At 38.1% G+C, this 26,291-nt stretch overlaps 1 protein-coding gene across 18 annotated transcripts in view; it reads right to left on the bottom strand.

The window, feature by feature from the left end:
• Positions 1 to 26,291, bottom strand: part of ADAM22 (ADAM metallopeptidase domain 22) — a 213,146-nt gene that overhangs the window by 155,425 nt on the left and 31,430 nt on the right. For all 18 annotated transcript variants that reach the window (XM_073898755.1, XM_073898756.1, XM_073898759.1 and 15 more), the window contains exon 3: positions 23,142 to 23,218. In XM_073898755.1, coding sequence (XP_073754856.1) covers positions 23,142 to 23,218 — 77 coding nt within the window. The remainder of the gene's footprint in view (positions 1 to 23,141; positions 23,219 to 26,291) is intronic.

The following is a 26,291-nucleotide window of genomic DNA, read 5'->3' as shown; positions in this document are numbered from 1 at the left end:
TTTGAAACAAATTCCTACTCAGACACTTATTACAGCTGTGTTTCTTGTGTCTTAGCTAAAATACTTCACTTGAAAACTACACTGTGATTTGCTGTTCTAATTGATGCATATTTTTATCTCTCTGTACAGTTGCTTTCTGTCAACACTTTACTACATAGAGAAAACAGAGACCAAAACAGTGAGGAGAAGTTTAAGAGAATCAGTAGGGGAGCTGTTTACTTTTCAAAAGAGAATATTTTATAGAAAAAGTACAACAAGCTGGATATCTAAACTTAACATCAAATGTTATGAAATGTTCCAGTATTGGAAAAGTATATTATTATTTCTAGCACTCAATAATGACTGTTAAATTGATAAACAGCATCATTTTGAGAGATGGCAATTTATGGCCAATAATTTTTAATAAAGAATTCATCTAAGAATAAAATACTCAAGAGACTCTACTCTTAAGGTTTAACCAATAATAAAATGATCCTAAAATACTGGAAATTTGTAATCCTATATAACTGGTACCCTAAATACAAATTAATTTTGGTAATAAGACAAACATTCTAAATTGCCCTGAAGTTTCAAATTTTTTTAAACATTTCTAAAAAGCACTTGTAAATCTATAATTATGAATTAAAAACAACTATTTTAACAGGGTAGGACAGAAGGCTAGTGTTCAAATCCCAGATCTCCTTCCAAATAGATGCTTCTTTGATGAATGGAGAAAGCAGATTTGAAGTCAGAACCAAGTTCAAATTCCAGTTCCACACTTGACTAGCCATGTGACCCTGAGCAAATTAAATTACGTGTGTGTGTATGTATGTGTGTATGTTGTGTGGCTATGTAAAGTAAATAGTATAATGTATGATAAACATTATTATCTCCCACCCTTTTCCTTCTTATCTATAATATTCATGCCTCCTTCTGAAACTTTAAAATAATGATTTTATCTTGAAAATCCCTTTAAGTATGAATCTTAAAAACACATTCATTTCCCTGTTCTCAAGTACCAAGTGTTACATATGTACCATCCCATCACATTTTAAAATATAAATATAAACGCTTTTCAAAATATCTTTCACTAGTAACTTTTTATTATAACTCCATAATCTCTTCAACAACCCTGAGGCCAGCTGTGTTTTACAGTTGAGAAATTTTTTTAATTTTAGAAAGGTAACAATGTGCATATATTGCCTAATTCTCCCAACAGGATCAAGGACAGCAAGCTATAGTCAAACTTATTGATATTTCTGCACCAAATGATAGTCACCCTATAAGAAGGATAAATAAAGACTATTCAATAATTTAATGCATTGGGCAGGCACTGTTCTCATGATGTCCCCCCAAGATTCCCATTCTCCAGTTGGACAATCAAATGCTAATCTAGGTCATAAAGAGACTTTGCAGATGGAACTAAGGTTTCTAATCAGCTGACTTTAAAACAGAGAGATTATCCTATATTATCTGGGTTGCCACAGTGTAATCACAGGAGGGAGCTCTTAGGGGCAGAAGAGGAAGGCAGAAGAGTTGGTCAGAGATATGTGATAGAAGACAATGGCAGAGAAAAGTTAAGGCAGAAAGAGGAGGTCTGAGTGATTCAAAGGCTGAGAGGCACCTGGCTGGTATTGCTGCTTCTGCGGCTGGAGGAAGGGGCTGCTAGCCAAGGAACATGGGCAGCCTCCAGAAGAACAATCCATGGCTCCTGGCCAGCAAGGAAGTGGGACGTTAGTTCTACAATCTCAAAACACTGAATTTCGCCAACAACCTGAAGTACTTGGAAGTACATGCTTCCCCAGAGCACTGAGAAAGGACCACAGCCCAGATGTCATGCTGACTGAGGCCTGTGGGGATGAGCAGGGGGATCCAGGTGGGCTGAGCAGTACCTGCACATCTGACTCACGGAAACTGTGAGATAATCAAGTTGTACTGTTTTAAGCCACTGCATTTAGGGTAATTTGTTAAGGCAGCAATACAAAACTAATATGTGTATGTTCAACTGAGGTTTTAAATGCCAAATGAGTTACTGCAAATTTACAAAACCTTTCTGTGTTCAGAGTTGTGGAGTTTCAGAACAGTACATGAGGATTCAGAACTCTTTCTGTTATTTAAATATGTTCAGTGAGCTAACCAAGTCAATGAATATTAATAAGGCTTTGGAACTTTCATTAAAATCTGGTTCATTAGTTAGTTAGACAGTGGCGGGAAGGGCAGAGGGAGAGGGAGAAAAAGTCTCAAGCAAATTCCGCGCTGAGCACTGAGGCCGACACGCGACTCAGTCTCAGGACCCTGAGCTGAAACCAAGAGGCAGATGCTTAATGGACTGCACCATTCAGCCACCCCATTGTTATTTAATCTTTAAAACAACAACAAACAAACAAACAAACCTTCAACAGTAACCTCAGCTCCTAACTCCCTTTTATCCTGAAGTTTAAAAGTTAGCCAGTCCTTTCAAGACAGCTGACTTCATAGCAAGTCTTTAAAAGAAAAGTGCCTGTTAGCTAAGAATAGTTAAACATTGACAGAGCACCTCTACGTGCCAGTCATTGTTCTGGGATCTTGGTATGCATTAACCCATGTAATCTGCCAATCACCCAAGAGAAAATACTATTATCATCCCTGTTTTACAGATGGAGAAACCCAGGCACTAAGCAGTTAACTGACTTGCCAACACCACACAGTAGTAAATGGCATAGACTTTAAACCCAGGCAGTCTAGCTACAAAGTCTATGCTGCTAACCACTTGACCATATTGCTTCTTTGTTGGTACACATACCATTTAATCAAACACCCACAATAGGCACAATAAATATAGAGTACCTGCTACTCCAGAATTTATAGGTTAAATCGTTTTCTATACAAACTTGTGCACTGATCCCTCAAGTCCTTCAGGAAACACAGCACATTATTAGCCAGCCAACCAGCCCCATCTGCTACCCAGGGTTTCCCACTGTGCTACCTTTTCTCTCCTATTACATCGTGGACTTCTGGAATGTCCTGTCTACTCCTAGATCTAAAATCCCAAAAACTTAGTCTCATGGTCATGTCCCTATTACTGCAAAATAAACACATTGTTTATTGTGTTTATTGACTGACTGAGTGGTCAAATCACCATTTTCCAGCTCAATATAATACCTCAGTCAGAACAAGCTACACAGAGCCCAGTAGGGAGTCTTCTTCAAACTAATTTGTAATAGCCAAGCTTGTTAAAAAAAAAAAAAAAAAGTAAGAGCAACAACAAAACTGGTCATAGTTTTCAACAGAATTTATCCAGAAGACATTACCTTTTTTAAAATATGAGTGGAAACAGTTTTTAATTACTGAGAAACTTCACCAAAAAAGTTCCTCTTGGGATATATGTAAGGGGGTAAGAAGCACATAAATACAGGGTTGGACTGGGGTCTGGACTATATCAAGATCATGAGAAAAAATTAATGGCATGAGGTGAATGTCAGAGGGAAAAAACACTGGATCAGTGGTTCTCAAACTTGAATGTACATCCAAATCACCCAGAGGGCTTGTTAAAATAACAGTTTCCTGGATCCCACCCACCAGAAGTTCTGATTCGGTAGGTCTGGGTAAGGACCCTGAATGTTCCTTTCTAACAACTTCCTAGATGATGTGGATGCTGTTGGTCCAGGGACCACACTGAGAAGCCACTGAATACTGAACCCAGGTACTGGTAGTCTTTCAAACTCCCCAGGTAATTGTCATATGCAGCGAGAGCTGAGATCACTCAGCTTCGGAAAACTGTTAATGAGGAAGACAGTAATTCAGAAACTGATTTCGAGTAGCTGGGATAACCTTGGAGGTAAGATGTCCTTGGGAGGGGGGTTTGCAGGCTAGTTTATGACCTGTGTGAGAAGTGCCCTTTCGGACATCAAAAGGAGAGCTCTTCTGGATCCTGCCCAGTAGCAATCAACAGTGTACGTGAGGGAAAACCCTAAGCCTCTCCATCCAGGCCCTGTGATTCCCAAGATCATTTCCGCAGAGGAAGGAATAAATGCACATCTGTTATTTCTCTAAAATCCTCTGGTATTCATCTCCATAGCCATGTGTTACTAGTTAACTAAAAGGCCTTTAAAAACCTACTGCCAAAGGGCTGCTTCTGCTTCAGAACCATGTCCCCACTTAGGCTCTGAAGACTTATCTATGCACATGGTAATTTTTAATTAGCAAGTTTGTGTGATTATGCACTTTAAACGCAGGGTACATAGCAAAGTGAGAACTGGCATTTTCTGTGACGTCTACTGAGCTTTGTTTTCTGCTACAATCTGAGCCACAAGCTTTAGAAGAGGAACCAGAATAGGATCAGAGTCAGAAAAAAGATATTTTTTTAAGAGCTATGAGTTAGATCCACATACCGAGAGGCAGAAAGAAATGGGGCCAAAATACCCAAGTGACAAGAGATACTTGATCTCCACAAAGTCTGGCTAAAGAATGACAACCATTTTCACTGTGAAATTCACTTTAGTTAATAAAAAACTACTCAAATAATTTTTGTAAAAAGAGTTTTCTTAATATGTTATTGTATATCAGAAAACTTAGAAACTTCCATTATTAAAATGGTTTTCTGTTCTTCCTCTAAATGATTATCGTGTGAGTGTTCGGAATCTCTCAGTGAGGTGTGGTGTAAATCAGGGTTCATGGGCTCTAACCATCCTTTGAATTGGGCTATTTCTGTGCATATCATGCTTTTTGTGCAGTAAAATTTAAGAGATATCACAGTGCTCAAAATCGTTCCCTGTCTTCCTAGCTGGCCTGAAACACCAACATTTAGAGTCAATCCTTTGAGTAACCCCACAGAGGCAGGAACACCTCTAAAAAGTCACATGCATGGACCAAGAATGGAACTAGAACCAGCCAACGCACAATCATGGACTAATTTGTTGGCGAACAGGTGATTAACAGGACCAAGGTAGCTGGATGACCACCCAGCAGGGGCAGGACATATTGCATGTGACCAGTAAGGTAGTGGAAGGGGCTGTAAAGCAAGGCTGTAAAGGCCCAAGGCATCGTAACTTTCCTATAGAGGGAAGCTACTGGCTCAGGCGGGGTGCCCAGCCTGGCAGCCAGAGGGCTAAATTTCCACAGCATGCCTAGAACTATTCTTGGGCAACTTGACATTCAATACCTCTAATCTGATTATTCAGCTACTTAGGCAAAAATTACTAAAATGAGAAAAAAATTAAAGCAATTTATTACAAGGTCTCAGGTCTGAATAATAAGATATACATGGGATTACCAAAACCAATGAATAAAATTCAGTAAGGATTCCTAGGTTTTACTGTCATGTGACGTATTACTTTTTTTTTTTCCATTTGATTAAGATATTTATTTGTTTTTTTTTTTAGGGAGCTCCTCTTGGATCAAGTATAAAAGGGTGTGCATTTAGATTGGAGGGTTCTCATTTCAGCAAGCCTGTGGAATGAACTCAGCAGAAGTATTACAATAGCACTGCAATCTATTATTTGAAGGTCACCTTCAACAAAGAATTCTTCGGCAGACCCTGTTGGCTATCTCTCCAAAACCTACCCCGTATGCCACTAGCTAACAGAACCCGGAATGGGTCAGATATCCTACCTTCTCCCACATGGCAGGAGGAAGATGAACTCACCCTATCTCCAGGGGGATCCTGATTAGTATCAACTAATCACAGAGATACCTTTACCTTTGCCAAAGACCGGTTAGCAAAAGGTTTGACGCCAATTCTGGCCAAGAAGACTTTGGAAGTTTCAGTAAAAGGTTTCCTGGTTCCCTACAGTGAAAAATAGGGTGAGGTAGTCTTTTTGTCTTTTCCAAAGCAGCGAAGCTAGAGCCACAAGGGTGGGGCTGCCCAGCCTTTGGGTTTATGGTTATGTGAGATAATCTTCTACTATACAAATCTTTGACTGTTTTTTTCTTCCACTTTTAGCCCAAAGCATCCTAACTAATCCATTATCAAAATGTGCCAAAGGAAAACAGTTTCATAGCACAATAAGTAAAATCACCACCTATGGTGTACCTAAAAACTAATACGACCTATGGGAGTCAGGAATTATTCTAAAAATCAAAACCACTACTACAAGAAAACTTATTGAGTTAGCTCAAAACATACTGGGTTTTTGTTTTTATGATTAATGAAATTTCCATACTATCATCAATGTTTTCTTTCATAGTACTGACTTTCAGACTCAATCATGTAAAAACCTGACAGTCCTCCATTACCAATCAGATCAAGTCCCTAAGGGTAGCAATTCTGATCTCACTTAGTGAAACCCCATCTAACAAAGCAGTTTGGCCTCCTAGCCCTCCTCAGTTCCCTGAGCTGGATGCAACTCTGCCCAGAGGACTCTGACATCAACATATCATTGTCCACCTTTTCTCTCCTTTACATAATCCCTGTCCTCCCAAAATATTGCACAGCTTAAAACTCATGAAAAAAATTTCCTTTTTTTCTGTGAAGTTTTCGCAGAAACCCTTTCTGGGCAAGATTGTCCATTCTCTCCCTGGGTTGACAGCACTAGAAACGGCTTTGATCATCTTGCACTGTCCATCACTGGATAGGTCTCTGTTTCCTCCACATGGTCAAAGGTACCCTGAACAATAAAATCATTTCTCTGATCTGAGTTAAAACTGATTAGGGTGTACAGATTTCTAATTAAATCTCTTTTGGTTGGAAGAGAAAAAGACATTAAGAATTCCACTCTGGGTCGGGAAACAAATGTAGTTCCTTTTTAATTGACTATTTCAACCTTGGGGATACTAAGAACTTAGTCCCTTAGAACTCCAATGTTTCTTCAAAATCCTATCACTTCAACCCCCCCATATGATTAACTACCATGACATTATGAAATAAAAGTTATATCTGAGATCCTTTCTTTTGCTTAATTTAATTATTAGGTGTAAGGCAGTCCTCCCCAAAGACATGCCATTGAAATGCTTTTGTCATTGATTCAGGTGTTGGTTCAATATTTGATTAAAAATAAGAATAAGTGATAGCTGTCACTCTTTGGCTTTTCTGTGTAATAAGATGATGATAACATACAATCAAAATAGCAAAATGAAGGTAAGTGTCAGTCCATAAACCAGTCACCATTAAAAAAAAAACAAAGAGAAATCTGTTCTAAAGTTAAAATGAACCTGGTTGTACCACAGGCAAGAAAGCTTTCTTCTTGTCCCAGGGGGCAAAGGAGTCCTTAAAAATTATGGTCATATCAAAAGGATATTGGAGCCAAAATGAAAGGGCTCCCACTAGCCAACTTTGGGACAATTTGAGCATCACAAAGAACAGTAACTATAACTGAATGTAAACATTGCATAAATAAAAATCCACAAGTCCATCCTACTTTCAAATTTTTTTAAAAAGAGAGATGTACCTTTGTGTTTAGGGATGCATAAAGTGGTGATAAAACTATAAAGAAAATCACTGAAATGATTATCAGAAAAGTCAAGGTGGTTGTTTCCACTGGTGGGGAAGGAGAGAGTATGCTATAGGTTTGGGGAGCACTGGTAACATTCCATAACTGGGTAGTGGTTAAACTGCTATTCTCTTTATAATATTTTTAAATTGCTGATATATGTTATTTGGACTATTCTAGTATGTGTGTTATATTTCAATATTTTAAAAGCACTTAAAGTAAGTAAAAGTTTTAATCAGTCACAATGTAAAAACATGAAACTAGCCAACAAGGGTTGGTGTCTGTAGAAAAATTACCAATAAATATCTCCAGCAAACAATATCCTTCTGTTCAATAAAGTTCTGTCACACTACCATTGTCACTGTCCATACCTGTGTCATGCCCTTTCATACACCGTCCATCACTGTCTGCATCTGCACCCAGCCTCGTCTATCAGGTTCTTGAGGCCAGGGTCCTTAACCTTCTCATTTCTCTATCCCTAAAATCTAACAGTGTCCAGCACGCAGTGAGTGAAATGCTGGATGGACACATGAGTGAATGAATAAATAAGTGAATAAATGAGCAAACAGTATAAAACAAATTCTCTTCTGATACTTTCAAGCTTCAAGTCACACATACAAGTAACAATCAACACTGATACACTGGAATAGAAAGTTCATTTTTTTAAATGATGTATTATCTCTGATAATGATATTAATAGCAGCAAAGAAAAATAAATGTAATTAGTTTTCTATTAACCAGGGAATAGCATGTAAAGAGGAGTAATACTATATTTAAATACACTGATACTTAAACATAAAACAGTCTGATTTTTTGGGTTCTGTTTTTTTTTTTTTCAAGATTTTATTTATTTATTTGAGAGAGAGAGAGCATGAGCTGGATGAAGGGTAGAGTGAGAAGCAGACTCCCTGCTGAGCAACAGGGAGCCCACTTCAGGGCTTGACGCTGGGTCTCTGGCATCTTGACCTGAGTCCAAGCCAAAAGCTTAACTGACTGAGGCACCCAGGTGCCACTTGGGTTCTGTTTCTGAAGAGATTTCAGGATCTTAGAGTGCTCCAGGCCAAACATACGATTAAGAATTATCACCACACAATGTTATAAATATAAACTGTTTAAAAGATTGTGCCCAGGGGCGCCTAGGTGGCTCAGTCGGTTAAGTGTCCAACTCATGGTTTCAGCTCAGGTCATGATCTCAGGACGGTGAGATGGAGCCCCGCATCAGGCTCTGAGCTCAGTGCAGAGTCTGCTTGAGATTCTTGCTCCCTCTGCCCCTCCCTTGATCCCACGCATGCTCTCTCTCTCTCTCTAAAATAAATAAATAAATCTTAAAAAAAATAAATTAATTAAAAGATTGTGCCCAATCCATACTGGCCCTCTAGATATAGAATAGATGTTACTTTAGTTAAATTTAAATTCTTTATGTCAACTGTCTTTTCTTTCTTTTCCTCTTTTTTCTTTTTTAACTAATCATTTGGCAGAAACGAGCCAGGATTAAAAATTAGTTAAGAACACCGAGTGATGTATGGAAGTGTTGAATCACTATATTGTACAGCTAAAACTAATATTACACTGTATGTTAACTAACTGGAATTTAAATAAAAACTTAGGGGCGCCTGACTAGCTGAGTCACTAGAGCATGCAATTCTTGATCTCGGGGTTATGAGTTCAAGACCTACGTTGGGTGTAGAGATTACTTAAAAAAATTTTTTTAAATCCTAAAAAATAAGTTTTAACCAAAATTACTTAATTAGTTAATTAATTAAAATTGTGAGGGGGAGGGCGCCTGGGTGGCTCAGTTGGTTAAGCGACTGCCTTCGGCTCAGGTCACGATCCTGGAGTCCCGGGATCGAGTCCCGCATCGGGCTCCCTGCTCAGCAGGGAGTCTGCTTCTTCCCCTGAACCTCTTCCCTCTCATGCTCTCTATCTCTCATTCTCTCTCTCTCAAATAAATAAATAAATAAAAAATCTTTAAAAAAAAAAAATTGTGAGGGGGAGCTGGTCTCAGTTAGTAGAGCATGTGACTCTTGATCTCAGGGTCATAAGTTCAAGCCCCATGTTGAGCATAGAACCTATTTTAAAAAAATTTTTTAAATATAAATAAATAAATAATAAATTATGAGGCATACCATATTGATTCCTTGTTCATGTTTCATAAAATAAATGGCTCATAAAACACAAAATTGAATGGAATAATTGTTTTACACATGATAGGAATAATCTCAGCTCTAGATCTTGTGGAAATACCTACTTCACACCTGGGTAAATCAAATATGGAAAAGATGACATGTATGTGTGAGTGATTATGAAACACAATGATGATTTAAATAAAGTTCATTTTAAGATTTTATTTATTTATTTGACAGAGAGATACGCAGCAAGAGAGGGAACACAAGCAGGGGGGAGTGGGAAAGGGAGAAGCAGGCTTCCCACGGAGCAGGGAGCCTGATGCAGGGCTTGATCCCAAAGCCCTGGGATCATGACCTGAGACAAAGGCAGACACTTAATGACTGAGCCACCCAGGTGCCCCTATTTTTTGTTTTTTTTTTTAAGATTTTATTTATTCATTTGTCAGAGAGAGGGCACGCACAAGCAGGGGCAGTGGCAGAGGGAGAAGGAGACTCCCCACTGAGCAGGGAGCCCAATGCAGGACTCGATCCCAGGACCCTGGGATCATGACCTGAGACAAAGGCAGACACTTAACGGACTGAACAACCCAGGTGCCCACAACTTTAGGTGTTTTTATATATGCACTGAAAAAAATGAGTTACTTAAGCTTTCCATCTGTTTCTGTTTAATAAGACATGGAAACTTCCCATAACTGTTGTTTTTTATCCAAAAGATGTTTTGATTAAAGAGCCCACTCATAAATGATAGCCTGATTGTATAAAAGTTCACTGAAATATCCTACATCATACACTTCTCCTTAAAGAACCAAACTTAAAATCTCATGTGGAAATGCATCTGATTAAGGTGTAACAGCTTGACTGTTTTTAACTTTTGACTCTGGTAATAAAGCATAAGCAAAGAGCAGGATTAATCATTCATTTGCTGGGGCGCCTGGGTGGCTCAGTTGGTTAAGCGGCTGCCTTCGGCTCAGGTCATGATCCCAGGGTCCTGGGATCGAGCCCCGCGTCAGGCTCCCTGCTCAGCGGGGAGTCTGCTTCTCCCTCTCCCTCTGCCTGCCTCTCTGCCTACTTGTGCTCTCTCTCTCTCTGTCAAATAAATAAATAAAATCTTTAAAAAAAATCATTCATTTGCTAATTCTTCTTCCCTCGGGACATAAGCAGAGAGAATACAATAAATGGATTTATTTTAGGGGAATCTTCCATTTTTGTTTTTGCACCACAGTTTCTCTTTTAAAAGAATCAGGGAAGCTAAATTCTCTAGGCTAGGACTAAAAAAAAGTTATCTGTAACACCTATTTTATTACGTCTCCTGGAGAGCGATATGTATATTTGTGAATTGAAGAGGCCCATCTGCTGTTTCAACCATGGCTAAAAAGAACTGTTGACCCTCTGAGAAGCAGAGGAGAAGAAGAGCAAGGCAGCACCGAGAATAACCTCCAGAGAGACTGCCTATGTCCTGTGCTTCTATTGGTCTCACCTCTCCAATACGCCTGAATTGGATAAAATTGAAGTTAATGTGAGCTAATGATCACCGTATGTCATCATAAGGTTTTCTTAAAACAAAAGATGTAAAGATTACCTGAATTTAAATATGGAATGCCTATGTAAACACTTTGCCATACACACTAACCTAATACGTATCCTACTACATGTTTCTAATCTTTGGCCCAGCCAAAGGTCCTGCACAGGGTTATTCCAGCATGGGACATACAGAGGTGCACTCCAGTTGCGGGAGCGCTGACAACACTGACTCCATCTTTGGCCCTCCGTCTTGTTCATGCCTGTGCAGGATTAAGGTCTGGACGTGGAGGAGAACAGGGGTGGAGAATAGCTGTGTACTGCCTGGATCATCCATCCACCCGATGTCCCCCATCAGTAAGTTACCCTGAATAAAACTATGTAAATGGTATGGAGTGGCTTCCTTCATTTTTCAGTCTCAAAGTGCCTTCTCACTTTGGAGGATACAGTATGGACCCTCCTCCACCTTCTAACACCAGGGCCTTTCTCTCCAAATCCCCTAGCTTTATAACAGGCACCCATAGTTCCTTCCAGCTACTGATCATATGACCGCAACCAGCCACCACACTACAAAAGTATTCATGACCCCTTCCTATCATCACACCATGAGGCCATCCCTTGCTCCCTGTGCATACTTATCCTACAATTCTGGGCCATTTCCTGGAAGTAAGTTCAAGCTGATCTTTATCTTCGACCAGTTTCCAAGGAAAGCCTTAGCCTCTGTAAAACTTTCAGTAGCCAGGCTATTAACATTTCTTTGTTTCTTAGGATAGCATGCCTACCACTATCACTTCTACACTATTGGAGGTCAAAACTATTCAGTTTTAGACTAAATAAAGGAATCGCCAAAGAATTACATGGCCACACTCCCTGAGAATGGTTATAGTCAATCTCATAGGACACAAGTGTACAGTACAACCTTCCACATCAGATCTCATTGGCTGAAAACTCAGGCCAACAGCTGAAGCATGAGAAAATACATGCATATTCACAGTGAGTGATAACAGATTGATATATACTTTTTGCACCTGTGAGAAAGCTATTTCAGAGACCAAGAGCAATAAGCCAGTTCTAAGCAGATGGCATCACCTGGGGTAAGCGTACCTTATACCTCAACCTAAAATACAGGCTTTACATAAAATAAATATTGTTCTTACAGAGCAAGTGTCTGCTTACTCAAATTGAGTCTTTCACCTTGCAAAGATTTTGTCCACCCAACATGTTAATAGCTGTATCATAAATTTAAATTTATATTAAATATGCCTAGGGAACCCAATTTGTTGTGCCTGCAAAGTTCTCTGTTGTTGGACTATATACCACTATCACTGCTAGATAATTTAGCAGAGTTCAATAATTTGGCAACTGGGAGAAAAATAGCAGTGAGCTGTGATAATTTAATCTTCAACGTGTCTCCAAATCACTGTAAAAACTCCAAAGAGTTTTTACGCAATTATGCAAAAACATCTATTATAAGTTTCACTATTGCACTTTAAAAGTATTTACTATATCAAACAAATTACATAAATCTATAACAGAGAAATATACAGTAACCATTTTAACTATAAAAATAGTACTTATATGGTTATTTCCCTTGAGAAACTAAGGGCCATAGTCTTGGTTATATTGAATAATTCTGTGATTATTCTATCTACAATTTAAATAATATACTCATAAATGTGTTGAAATCTCAAGATCCCCCTATTAAAAAGAGCAGGTAATGCTAAAAACATCTCAAGGTCATATTAAACAATCAGATGAAAGACAACAAGTCTGCACTAAGGCTGTACTTTTAAAAACAAACCAGAACACGGAAAGCTTAAATAGACCAGTAATATGTAGGTGTATAGGGATCTGACCCCCATCTGCTCAGCTCTGATCCATTCTTGTAAAAGGACTAACTTGAGCTTTGCACAGCTTTCTCCCCACCCATAAGTTTGGCCTTCTGAACCCTTTAAAAGGCTCCAGCCCTTGGGGTCCTGTCTCCTGTGGTCTCTAGAATTCCTTCCAGATGGCCCCTCCAAAACAATTTCCGAGGTCTCAGCTTTAGTACTGGATCACTTTCTAGCTCTTGGCCAGGCATATCTAATGCCCCCTTTACTCCACCCACCCAACCATTCTCCTTTGCTGTGGGCTCTGCAGCCAAGGTCTGTCCAACTAACAATCAAAACGATTCTGGGCTAAGCCCAGGAGACTTTCCACCTATGAAAGAAAGTTATAAAGTCTAGTGTTAGAAGTCACAGTTTAAAACTACCATTTTTCAACTTAGAACAAAAGAGCAGAAATGAAATACGATTCAGCTGTGGTATAATAAATATGTGGTCTATATAAAGTTCCTATATAAAGTACTAATGGTAGAATCTTATCCCTTAAAAAGTGTCAAAAGTTCAATATGTATTTCAAAGGTAGCGTTCTATTATGAATCAAAGAGCATAAGTTCATAACCATAAGAAGTGTATCTCTTTCCAGACTTGCAATGGATATGGAACTGAAAACCAGAAAGCTTAGCAACTATTTATACTGACACCACCCCTCTTGCAAAATAGAACTTATAGAAAAACAGCTGCTACTGTACCATTAAAAAACCAAAAGTCCACTTTGAAAAACAGTTCAGCATTTCTCAAAACAATTAAACATAAAACTAAATGAAAATTTAAATCCACAAACGACTTCCACGACTTCTATGTGAATGTTCATAGCAACACTATTCATAATTGCCAAAAACAACCTGCGTGCCCATCATCACGTGAATGGATAGACACAATGTGATATATCTATAAATTAAATAATACTCAGCACTAAAAAGGAATGAATTGTGGACACACGCGACATCACAGATGAACTTCAAAACATATCAAGTAAAAGAAGCCAGAATGAAGAATGCATATTGTGTGATTCCCTTTATATGAAATGTCCAGAAAAGGCAGATTTATAATTACAAAAAAGTAATTTTTTGTGCCTCGCCAATCACTGGAGACAGGAATGGGGATTAAGTTCACATAAGAATGAGGGATCTTAGTGGAGAATTGAAAAGTGTTTTAAAAAACTGATTTATGGTGATGATTGCACCACTCAGTAAACTTACTAAAAAAAAAAAAAAAAAGATCCTTAAATTGTACACTTGAAAGGAGTGAATTTTATTACATGTAAAAATGCCTCAATAAAATTGTTTTTAAAAATCATGTCATTTAGGGGCGCCTGGGTGGCTCAGTCAGTTGAGGGTCCAACTCTTGGTTTTGGCTCAGGTCATATCTCAGAGTGAGACAGATCCCTGCATTGGGCTCCACGCTCAGTGGGGAGTCTGCTTGGATTCTCACCCTTTCCCCTCTGCCCCTCCCCCCACTCACGGGCACCTGCTCTCTCTCTCTCTCTCTCTCTCCTCTCTAAAATAAATGGATAAATCTTTTTTTAAAAAAATCATGTTGTTTGGGGCGCCTGGGTGGCTCAGTCGTAAAGCGTCTGCCTTTGGCTCAGGTCATGATCCCAGGGTCCTGGAATCGAGCCCCGCATCGGGCTTCCTGCTCGGCGGGAAGCCTGCTTCTCCCTCTCCCACTCCCCCTGCTTGTGTTCCCTCCCTCGCTGTGTCTCTCTCTGTCAGATAAATAAATAAAATCTTTAAAAAAAAAATGCTGTTTAATTTATGTGGTAAATATGTTCCAAAAAGTTTGTATACTTGAGGTTATACCTGATAAGCACAAATAAAAGTAGCACTGTGAAAGAGGATATAATAGGTACAATAGAAATTTTAAAAGTTATTTTCTAAAAGGCACACACAAATATACACCCATTAAACTCAAAACACTCCATGATGTGCACAATTCTTTGGTAAAATATAATCTTCCAAAGTTGGCTTAAAAACAAGTAAATGAATACATCAATATCCATCAGAAATTATTGTTTATCAAAGACCTATCTTTTAAAAGTTTGCTGGACTCATCAAAATAAGGACTTTTAAACACTAAAAAATATAGATGTGAGTCGTACAGTCCAGAATATAATGTTTCAAGGAATTTTGCTGTAAGTAAAAAAAAAAATTTCATTTTATACAGTTTTTTAACTCTGATACAATCTCATTCATTATTGCCGATATAAAAATTCTAATAATATAATGGCATATCTATTTTAGTAGCTAGTAATGGGGTATCTAAAGAGACTGGATCTTAAAATTTGAAACTAGAAACTGTCTTAAAATCAGCTGTCACATTCTAAAATAAAAACCAGAATTTGTAATTGGGCAATCCTCCCTTTTTGGGGGAGCAGAGCCCCCCCAGTAAATCCTTGCCATTCTGTGAACTCTTCGGAAGGTTTGAACCAACAGAGAAAAGCAACTACACTCTCCTCAAGGTGTTAATTGCAGAGCTGTGCCACAACATGTTTGCTATTTTTCAGCCGGCCCCATTCCTGAAAACTGTCTATCCTTGTCTAAGCACTGGATCAGGGAAAATTAGGAACCAGAGCTAATGCAGGAGGGCTGTACAATACTAATTTATTCTTCACCTTGTGCAGGAGGGAAGACTGTGACAAGGAAATGTACTTGGTGTTCTGGGCTATAGTCATCACACACGGAATACTGTTTAAAGTTGAATAAGCCATACTTTGGCAAAGACACTATCAAGCCATGGCAGTCAGGTCAGATCATAACTCTGAGAGTAGGGGGTCCAATTTCACTTTCTGAGAATGGACGTCCCGGCCTGCTTTTCATGCTGAAATAGAACGTCAAGTGCCTTGGACCAGAGAAAGAAATAATGTGCCCTTTTCTCTGCCTGTGCCTGAGCAGAGGCTATGTCTGTGCCCTCCCACTGGTGGCACCAACCCTCCACAAGAAGGGCCTGTGGATGGGGTTGGGGTTGTGGGTTCTTGGAGTGACCACTTCTGGCCAATGTGAGCAGCCATCGCTGGTGTGCCCAGCAAAGCAGCCCTCATGAGGCTCACTGCAGGGGATCTATCAGAGGTAGAAATAAAGTGGCAAGGTAACAGACAACAAATCTCATAAATAGCTGAGGGACACACTTGGAGATGGAGGTAACTTAGAGCAAAAAAGCCAGCAAAGGCTTGTGCTGTAATAGTTCAGATAAAAACAGGAGGTGTAATTCCATTCTGTAGTTACAACTAGAAAGGCCAGCAACATATGGGCTACAACAATGAATTATGCAACATGACACAGTTATCAAATAAGAAAATCAATATGTTCACTCAAAATGGCTAGAAAGGGATTCAATAAAATCTAATACTCATTCCCTTAAAAAAATTATTAAACAAGATTTGGGATTGCTTTATCATGATAAACACTAGCTCTTAAAAATCAATAATCAACATTCTACTTAACAATGACTACTAGAGATACACCTATTACCAAAAGAACCAAGACAAAAGTGCTATTATCACCAAGTAATAGAGTTCAGGAACTTCTAGAAAAAGCATCAAGGTGGACAACAGTAATACGAAATATCATTTTGGAAAGAAAAAAAGAAAGCTTTCATGATTTTCTAGTCATGTTACTGTCAAACTAGAAAACCCAACAGAAATAAAGAAAAACCACTAGCATTATTAAGGAAATTAATAAAGTTCAACACAAATCATTGACTTTCCTTATGTCATCAATAACTAAATTATAAAATATAGAAAAATATCCACAGTAGCAACAAAAATTACAATTCCCATGAAAAGGTTCCACATGAAATGTTCATATAAAAACCAAAGTACTACTTAATTTTACTGAAAGACAAAATCAATGCTAAAATTTATTTTTTTTAAAGATTTTATTTATCTATTTGTCAGAGAGAGAAAGAGCGCAAGCATGGGGAGTGGCAGGCAGAGGGAGAAGCAGGCTTCCCGCTGAGTAAGGATCCCAATGTGGGACTCGATCCCAGGACCCTGGGATCACGACCCAAGCCAAAAGCAGATGTTTATCTGACTAAGCCACCCTGGCATCCCATAGATGCTAAAATTTAAAAGAAAAAAATACACAATGGTATTGGATGGAAAGACTCAGTGCCTATAAAAACATGTACTTTTCCCAAATTAAAATATAGGTTTAGTGAGAGTCTAGTTAAAACTCCAAAAGGAGAATGACGAAATTATTCTAAATTTCCATATTAGAAAAGGCAAAAATATATAAGAAATTTTACAAAAGAAAACTAATAAAGAAAGAGTTTTCCATGCTAGATATTGAAACACTTATAAAGCTACAATAAATAGTATGGTGGTAACAGGCCAAATAATTAATGAATAGATCTTCAGAAGAGATTGCTTTGGGAAGACACTAAAATATATAGTAACTAAATATGATGAATGCAGGATGACAAGTCAGTGGGGAAAGGAGTAAACACTACAAAATACGGTGTAAGGGAAACCAGCAGCCTCTGCTTGGACTATCATCCAAAGTCTTTTCTATGGCCTATGAGGTCCTACATGATCTGGGTCCTGCTACCTTTCCAACCTCATTTAATAACTACCTTGACTTACCGTGTTCCAACCTCTTATGGCACCTTCCTATCTTTTAAACATACTAAGCTCATTCCTGCCTCACAGCCTTGACACTTGCTATTCTCTCTGCCTGGGGGCCCCTTCAGTTCAAACGTCATCCCTTCAGAGATAGCCTGTCTCTGACAACCACTGCTCAAATAGCACCCGCACCTCTAAACCAGGCACTTACTATTAATGGCGCGGTCACCCTGTAAAATTTGTTTGTTAACACTGTCTTTCTGACTAGAATACAAGCTCCCTAAGAGTAGGGTGATTCCTTCCTTGTTTCTACCAAGTCCTCACAGTCTAGAAAAACTCTTAGCACTTACTAGAGGCTTAGAAATTTACATATATGTGCATACATATGGATGCGTGTATACAGGTATGTGTGTGTCTACATTGTGTACATACATATAACGTGTGTGCACACATGTTTAAATACATATATGGTACGTTTATAAGATGAAGATAAGGACCCTTATTGGCAGGGACCATTCAATACAGATTTATCTTCTACAGAATAATTTTGCTTTAAATGTACATATAAACAAATATTTGCCATAATGAGTTTAGTTGAAAGAGTAAGATATTAAATTACAGATTTATTAATAATAGTGAAAGACATATTATGTTATTTAGTATCATCACATAACATCATCATTTAATTATAATCTAATCCCCATCACTTATTTTTATCCACACTATAAATAGAGCAGAGTTAAGGAAATGAGACTTCCAGACCTAAATTCCAATTCCAATTGGAGTCACCCCCTATCTTTTGCCCACTGTGATTTCTACTTTTCCTGCAAATTCAAGAGTGATAGTACAAAGCAATCAAGAGGTGACTAACTGGCAAATGATTCTGCTAAATGAGAGAAGACAAAACTGGACTCACCCAGTTGAACAGAATTTGGATGCTTCTCGTCTGATCTTGTTCCTGCTTCGGCCTCTCCCCCCACCCCAACCCTACCTCTACACCACCTCCCATTTGGCACGGGCAACCCCATCTGCTGACAGCTGTCATGTTTGATCCCTAGCTGCCTTCCCCATCCCTCCCTGTGAAATAGGGAAAAAAGACACTGACATAAGGATCCTAAGTTAGAGAAACTATTTTTGTTCTTATTGGAATAAGAAGAGGGAGAGAATGTGTAAAATATAATCAAAATTTAGGAGGATCATCTAAGATCTCTTGACTGTACCACAGGCTCCCTTACCAAAAACAGGCTATGAAAGATGGGCTCTTTCTTGCTAATTATATGTTTCACATCCTAAAATAACTAACCACATCCATGTGGAGTATCTGCTTCTTTGTGGGGTGTGTGGGGATGGGTATGTGGGGGTATGGGTATGCCCACATGTTGTGTGGTTTGTCAGGTCACATGTTGTAAAAGGATCAAGGAGATATTGAAAGGAAACTTTTTCAATATCTGTGCATCACTCTGGGCAGTTTAATTATCCACTTGTTGAAGAATGGGAGAGAGATTTACAGGAAAAGAACTGCTCCAATAATATATACATAATATATATATTATTATATATGTAGTATGTGTATAATTACACACATATATATATATATACACAATAAAAACATCTTCATTGAGTCTTTCTCTTTCTCAGGAATGTTTCACAATAAAGTATAATACCAGTCACTGATCTCTGAAAAGGTCCAACATGGCCTTGGGACTAGTTTGACCAGGCCAGGCCATATGTTTGGGTTTTTTAAATATCTCTCTCCTAAAGAGTGAAATTCCACAACTCTGTGACCCCATGAAAGAACTAAAAATCACTTGACAAAACAGGAATTGGCTGTGCTTTTCATGTGTAAACATTCCATATTCTTTATCTACCTTCTGTAGAAATTACAACCCAAAGGTTGAACTTATATAATTTGGTTATAGATAATTTTGTGTACTGAACACTCAGAAGGAATATTATGTAATGATACTTTTCCTTCCATTTCAATCTAAAAATATATATTACTGAGTCCATTCTGCAACTGGAATCCAGCTACACATAGACTTACTTAATTTGCCTCTGGTTTAAAACAAATAAAAAAACTCTACCAGTTCCACAGCCCTAGAATTGCTTCATAAGAAAAATAGCTTTTAAAGAATATATTCAGGGGCGCCTGGGTGGCTCAGTCGTTTAAACGTCTGCCTTCAGCTCAGGTCATGGTCTCAGGGTCCTGGGATTAAGCACCACTTGGGGCTCCCTACTCAGCAGGGAGCCTGCTTCTCCTTCTCCCTCTGCCTGCCGCTCCCTCTGCTTGTGCTCTCTCTTTCTCGCTCTCTCTCTCTCTCTCAAATTAAATAAATGAAATCTTAAAAAAAATAAAAAATAAAAAAATAAAGAGTACATTCAATTTTTCACCTTCCTGCTCCTTAACTAACACAACCCCAAGACTATATATAAACTGAAACCATGAAATAAAAACATTCTTCACAAAAACTAAAAAAAAAAAAAACCTTTGTATCAAATCATCCTGGCTCTTAAAGCTTAAAGAAACCAGCTACCTGCCACCTATGTGTAACAAAGATCCCAGGCAAAAAAAAAAAAAAAAAAAAGTACCTTGTATATTCCTCAGCCCAGCAACCTCCATTTATGTTATTATTTTATACTCTGCTTCTTTTTATATATATATATGTTCTGTACTTCTTGCAATTTCAAATTTTCACTGCAATAAGAGGAAAAATGCCCAATGGAGGTTTTTGCCAGTATTTCAAAAGAAATTCTGCTCTACCCTTAGTATTCCAGAGTATCCATGCTCTGATAAGTAAGCCCATATGTGTTTCTCCTTAGGAACAGAATGTTTTGGGGCTGAGATTTCTCCAAAGGAATGAGGTGGTTTAGAGTAGAATGGACATGAATAAATATCCTTTCTTTGTTTGAGAACTGAAAATCAAGGCTTTACAAATGTCAGGAACCAGAAAGCAAGGCTGGGCTATCCACAGGAATAGTGATTTAAAGGAGGGATGGGAGGGAATTTCCAAGTGCGGACTTCCCCTATTTATGCTATTAAATTTGATTTTCTCCTGTTAAAAAAATTAAATAAAATTTAAAAAATAAAGGAGGGATAGGAAAGAGTCAATGAACTAGAAACTTAGGAATCTGAACTTTCCAAATCACACCTATATACAGATGCTCAGCTTTTGGAAGCTAGTCCCAAACACTTATCCTGTTTCTTTTTTGCTGTTTGCCTTCTCCCCAATTGACAGCCTCCATCTTTATCTGGTCTTCTCTGTGTCCTGGTGGATTCCGGCCTCTGGTTTCTAAGTTTATATGGCTTCCCAGGCTGGAATTTAGTATCTATTCTGCACAGCAAGGAAGGAAAGAAAATCTCTGCCCTCAAGGTGCTTATATTCTAGTGGGAGGAAAAAGATAATAAACAAAATAAGTAATTAAAATATAGAATATTAATTGACCATATGACAACACTGGTATATTTGAACTTTTTGACCTGCAAAAATGGCGATTTCATATGAGTCAATCTCTATATTAAATGGCGATGAATATTATTTTAAAAATGAAGTAGGGGAGAATAAGTAGTAGGGTTGATGAAGGATGAGGGCAGAGAGGCTTACAATTTAAAATAGAGCAATCCAGGGTCCCTCGGTGGCTCAGTAGGTTAAGAGTCTGACTCCTGATTTCAGCTCAGGTCATGATCTCAGGGTCCAGAGATCAAGCCCCACAGCTGCTCTGCACTCGGCATGGAACCTGTTTAAGATTCTCTCTCCCCCCTCCCTCTGCCCCTCTCTGCCCTCCTGCTCATGAGTTCCCACTCTTTCTCTCTAAAAAACAAAAATAAAAAAATAAAATAGGGCAATCCATTCCCATGGGGCACAATTATGTGAGACTGTTTTTGCTACTTTATCATTATTTTTCTAAGGAGCATGCATTCCTTTATAATGAGTTTTTTAAAACTTTATAATATCAAGCTTGCTGAAAAACTGCAATGAGTCACTTAAACATGTAAATTTTAGGGCACTTACATCAAGTAGGAATATAAGATACAAATCATATTAACACAGTCTTACGATCTATGAAATTACATTAAATACTGGGTGGTAAAAAGCATCTAATTATATATGTTTTTAAGCCATTAATTTTAAAAACAAGCAACAAATTGTATTTTAATGAGCATAGTAGAAATACAGTTTACTTTTTCTTTTTTTAAAGATTTATCTATTTTAGAGAGAGGTAGAGAGTATGTGCATGCATGCATGAGCCGGGGGAGGGGCAGAGGGAGAAGGGGAGAAAGAACTCCAAGCTTACTCCCCACCAAGCATGGAGGCCGATGCGGGGCTCAATCCCATGACTCCGAGATCATGACCAGAGCCGAAATCAAGAGTAGGCCACCCAAAGAATTTAGCCATCCAGGTGCCCCTATGTTACATTTTTTAAAATTTATGTTACATTTTTAAAATACACACAAAGAACAAACAACTCCTATTAATGGATAACCCAAACAGTTTCCACCTAAAACAATGCATTTCAGCATTTAAATGGTGAACTACAAAAATGTGAGGAGGGGAGAAATACTTACAAAAGGTATCTATGAGACAGCTTAATTAAAAAATAAACTAGGAGTGCCTGGGTTGGCTCAGTAAGTTAAGCGACTGACTCTTGGTTTTGGCTCAGGTCATGATATCTGGGCTGTGAGATCGAATCCCGTGTGGGCTTTGTGCTCTATGCTCAGAGCATCTCCTGCTTGAGATTCTCTGCCTCTCCCTCTCTGTCTGCCCCTCCCCCACTCTCTCTCTCAAATAAATACATAAAATGTAAAAAATAAAGAAAAAATGAACTAATACATGGCTTAAACATTAACATAACACAAATGGAATTATAACACTTTGTAAATAAATTCCATAAAAACTAGGATACTAGTAAGACTAATTATTAAATTAATCCATTGGACATGGCCTGGAATCTAAAAGGAAGATGTGAATTCTCCTTCCAAATACTGACTGACCCAGCTCAATAATCTATTCATATGTGCCCATTCCCCAAAAGAAATATAAACCAATACTGCTCAACAGAACCTTTTGCAGTGATGGAAATGTTCTGCCTTGTCCCATAAGGTAACCACTAGCCACACATGGCTAATGAACACTTAAAGGGTGGCTAACGAAACTGAAAAACAGAATTTCCAAAATTACATCATATTTACAGAATAATCACAGTACCCTAAATCTCAAAAAAAATGACTCCCAAATCAATGCATCTAATGCCATTTTTAGGGGTCGCACATCATGTAGCCAATCCTCTGAATCACTGAGCAAAAAGGGTAACTCTTTTCTGCCGTTCTTAAGAAAGACATTTTAATACCCAAAATATTATATTCCCAATTTACTGCATTCATAGGAACTTAGGTCAGATATATTCTTATGCAAAATATTAGAGTAAGTCTTGCCCTCCACATTAGCTTCTTAAATCTGTTACAGCTGTTCAATTTCAAATGGATATCCATTTCCTGTTATTTGCCAGACTTCATAACTTACAATCAATAGATACAAAAGTTTTAAATGTAGTCATTTAATGGATAGGGGAAGATGACGTAACATATAGTAAGGAAACAAAACCTTACAAAAGGTTATAAAAGTGGATTGAATGTGTATCTGACAAAATGAAGTACAGCTGAACCAAGACTTACTGGTTTAGCACGACATCAAGAATAAAGGATGTTCCAAAGGCATCAACCTGGAAGCTTGCCTGGTCAACATGAGTCAACTGCAATATCAAAAAGATAAAAGGTACTTATTATTCAGCCATAGCAATCAGACAATAAGCATTTCTTATGATGATTCAGAAAGGTTTATAATATTATAAATTAGAAAACCGATTCAACATGGTGATTAAATGAAGAAAAAGTAAAATCCACACCTTCTTATATGCCAAGCATTCACCAATCTGAAGTAAAGCACCACCTCATCCCAGAGGTTAAGTACCCTACCTTTCTGGTTTATCTCAAATGGCTAAACAGTTCATTTCCAAGAAGACTACATTCATTTTACTCTATATTAAATGACTGGCTCCCTTTAAATTTAAACTTTGTACATTAAAAAGGAGGGAAAAATATGTTCAATTCAAGAGTAAAATAATAACAAGGAAGATATCTAAATCTCCAAAAAAAATTTTTCATCCTACCTGAAATACATACTTTAATATTTCAGTTCTAATTTGCCAAACATAATTTTATAGAGGTTTCCACATCTTCTTAGAGCAAAACTGAATCTCTGCTATCTACTAAAAATATCGCCTATGAAAATTTGTTTGGGAAAAAAAATCACTATTTCTTATGCTAGTCTAGGAACTCCCAGAGAAAAATCACAAGGGACTCTAAAAAAAAAAGTAATGTTACCAATAACACTAATATTAACATATTGAATAATCATGTGCATTAACTGAAGAGAAGGGAACAAAACCATTTATTCTGCTTGATTCTCCAAATATTAACTGTAGCTACAGCTAAGCAGTAGGATTATGAATTAAGTTTTTTGTTTATGTTTCTCTAGTATCCAAAATTTCTAAAATAAACATGTACACTTCCAACATGAGAATAAAAGAATCTATTTATCTATTATCTATTTTATAGATAAAAACCATCTGAGCAACCGTATTTAAGTAGTATGTGAGGTAGATGGTGTTACTGTTCCCAGAGAACCAGCACATCTTAAAAAAAGAAACATCCTAGGATTCTGAGGGCCATTAAGGGCACCTCAATCATCCCTGGGATTTTCACACATAGTAAGTTTATGGTATTAGGTGAAAGGAGAGAGAGAGAGCTTAATTAATAATAATAAAGCTTTCTGGAAAGAAAAAACAATTCTTATCTTTAAAGTATTTGAAAGAAGTAGGGGTAAGAGAATGTCATACCTCAGTTGCTAATACATTCCAACTGAATCCCAAGAATGAAGAACTATTTGGATACCTCTCAGCCTCATTATTTCATTAACCATTCAACTTTAACTCTTGGTTCTTCCCAGGTAACACCCAGGCTATCACCAAACTCTGGCTTTTTTTCCTTTTTATAATTTTTGAAGCCACATCTTACTCTTTATTCCCATATCTGCCACAGATCATATTCTCCCTGATCTAAAATTGACTCTTTACCAAAATCCAAATGTAAGCCCCAGATTTTCTACTGTACCAAATACAAACTTTCTCTCCCTGGATATCAAGATCCTCCACAGACACCTCTCCCCACCCCAGACAGAATGGCACACAAGTCCCCAAGGACCCACCCGTACCCTATCCATGGTCAGTTCTCCCTTCTCTTTAATTCATCAAGCTGGGTGCATTCCAACTTTTTTTGTGGCTTTCATTCATCACTTCTGTGGAGTGCCTTTCTGAACCAGATCCTTGGATAATGATCTTCACTAAGGCCACTTCCCAGAAATGGCCCCTATCCATCCTTCAAGATGTAGCTCAAGCTCCTCTTTGTATCAACCTCTTAGGGCTGTCCTAACAAAGTACCACAGACTAGGAGGCCTCAACAACTGAAATTTACTTTCTCATAGTAAGGCTAGAGGCTGGAACTACAAGATCAAGGGGTAGGCAGATTTGGACTCTCCTGGGACCTCTCTCCTTGGCTTTTCACTGTCCTCACGTGGCCTCTTCTCTACACCTGGCCCACCCTAATGACCTCATTTAACCTCAGTTATGGCTGTAAAGGCCTTATCTCCAGAGTCACAGCAGGGGTTAACGCTTCAACACAGGAATTTTGGAGGAGACAGTTCAGTCTAAACACTCCTCTTCCTTGAAGTCTTCCCAGTATTTTCCAATCTCCTTCTCTCCTCCTCCTCAATACTGTTCACTATGATATGAGGGCCTCAGGACTGACCAGCATCAGGTACTCAGTAAGTATTTCCTGATTGACTCATTTGAGGGTTTATTTTATCAGTCACCTGGATACATAAACAAACAACAATGGAACAGCTATAAATTACCTGCTTACAGAAATGCACTCCTTCCATCAAGGTTGTTCTTAACGCCACGTCAGTGGATAATGTCTTTACTTTTGTCTAAAAGCTTTCTGAGTTTCCAGAAGTGCTAACAACCATGTTTTGGAACAGCCTGAGGAAAGCGCTGCTTCCCAGCACTGATGTCTCCATGAAAACCTCTCTTCTCTCCATTCTTTCTTGGTACTTAATGGGGTTGAACCGGGCAGAGGCCCCATGTTACTCATCATGGTATCCTGATTCAGTGTAGGGATCAAGATAACATTACCATTCTTTTTCAGCAAGATACTTACTGTTTATATTAATTTCATCTAATTCTTACATTTTGTTTTTCCTGCAGCTTCAGTTTTAAAACATCTCATATCTTATTTTATTGATCTTGCATGTGTCCCAAAGAGAAACGCATTACTTAAATTCAAATCTACTGACAGCAATGTTTTACTGCTGTTTAGTAAAAAAAGTTTGCATTATTGATAGTAATAGGAACAACAGTATATTAATATTGTTTTAATCTAAAGCAAGCTTCCTTAGTCTGTATACAGAGTGATTCACTCAACAAATATCTTCTGAGAGTCTAGCAAGTGCTGGGAACTATTCTGATTTGGTGAAGAAAATAGACCATGTTTCTCTGTTAGTGGAGCTCATTTTCTAGGGGCAAGACACAGAAAGTGACAAACAAAATGACAGAAGATGAACAATAAAAAATAAACTGAGAAAATAAATACAGTATTCCCAGATTTAAAAAAATAAGGTAAACAGAAGACCAGGGTGGATGGGATTCTAGGTGGTCCTGGAAGGCTTTGGAAGGAACTGGCATCTAGGTGACACATGAATGACTAAAA

Source organism: Callorhinus ursinus, unplaced genomic scaffold, assembly GCF_003265705.2.
Source record: "Callorhinus ursinus isolate GAN/ISIS: 27379988/994484 unplaced genomic scaffold, GSC_fseal_2.0 scaffold12, whole genome shotgun sequence".
Taxonomy (NCBI): domain Eukaryota; kingdom Metazoa; phylum Chordata; class Mammalia; order Carnivora; family Otariidae; genus Callorhinus; species Callorhinus ursinus.
Note: the sequence above shows the minus strand (reverse complement) of the source record. Positions and strands in the feature narration are given on the sequence as shown.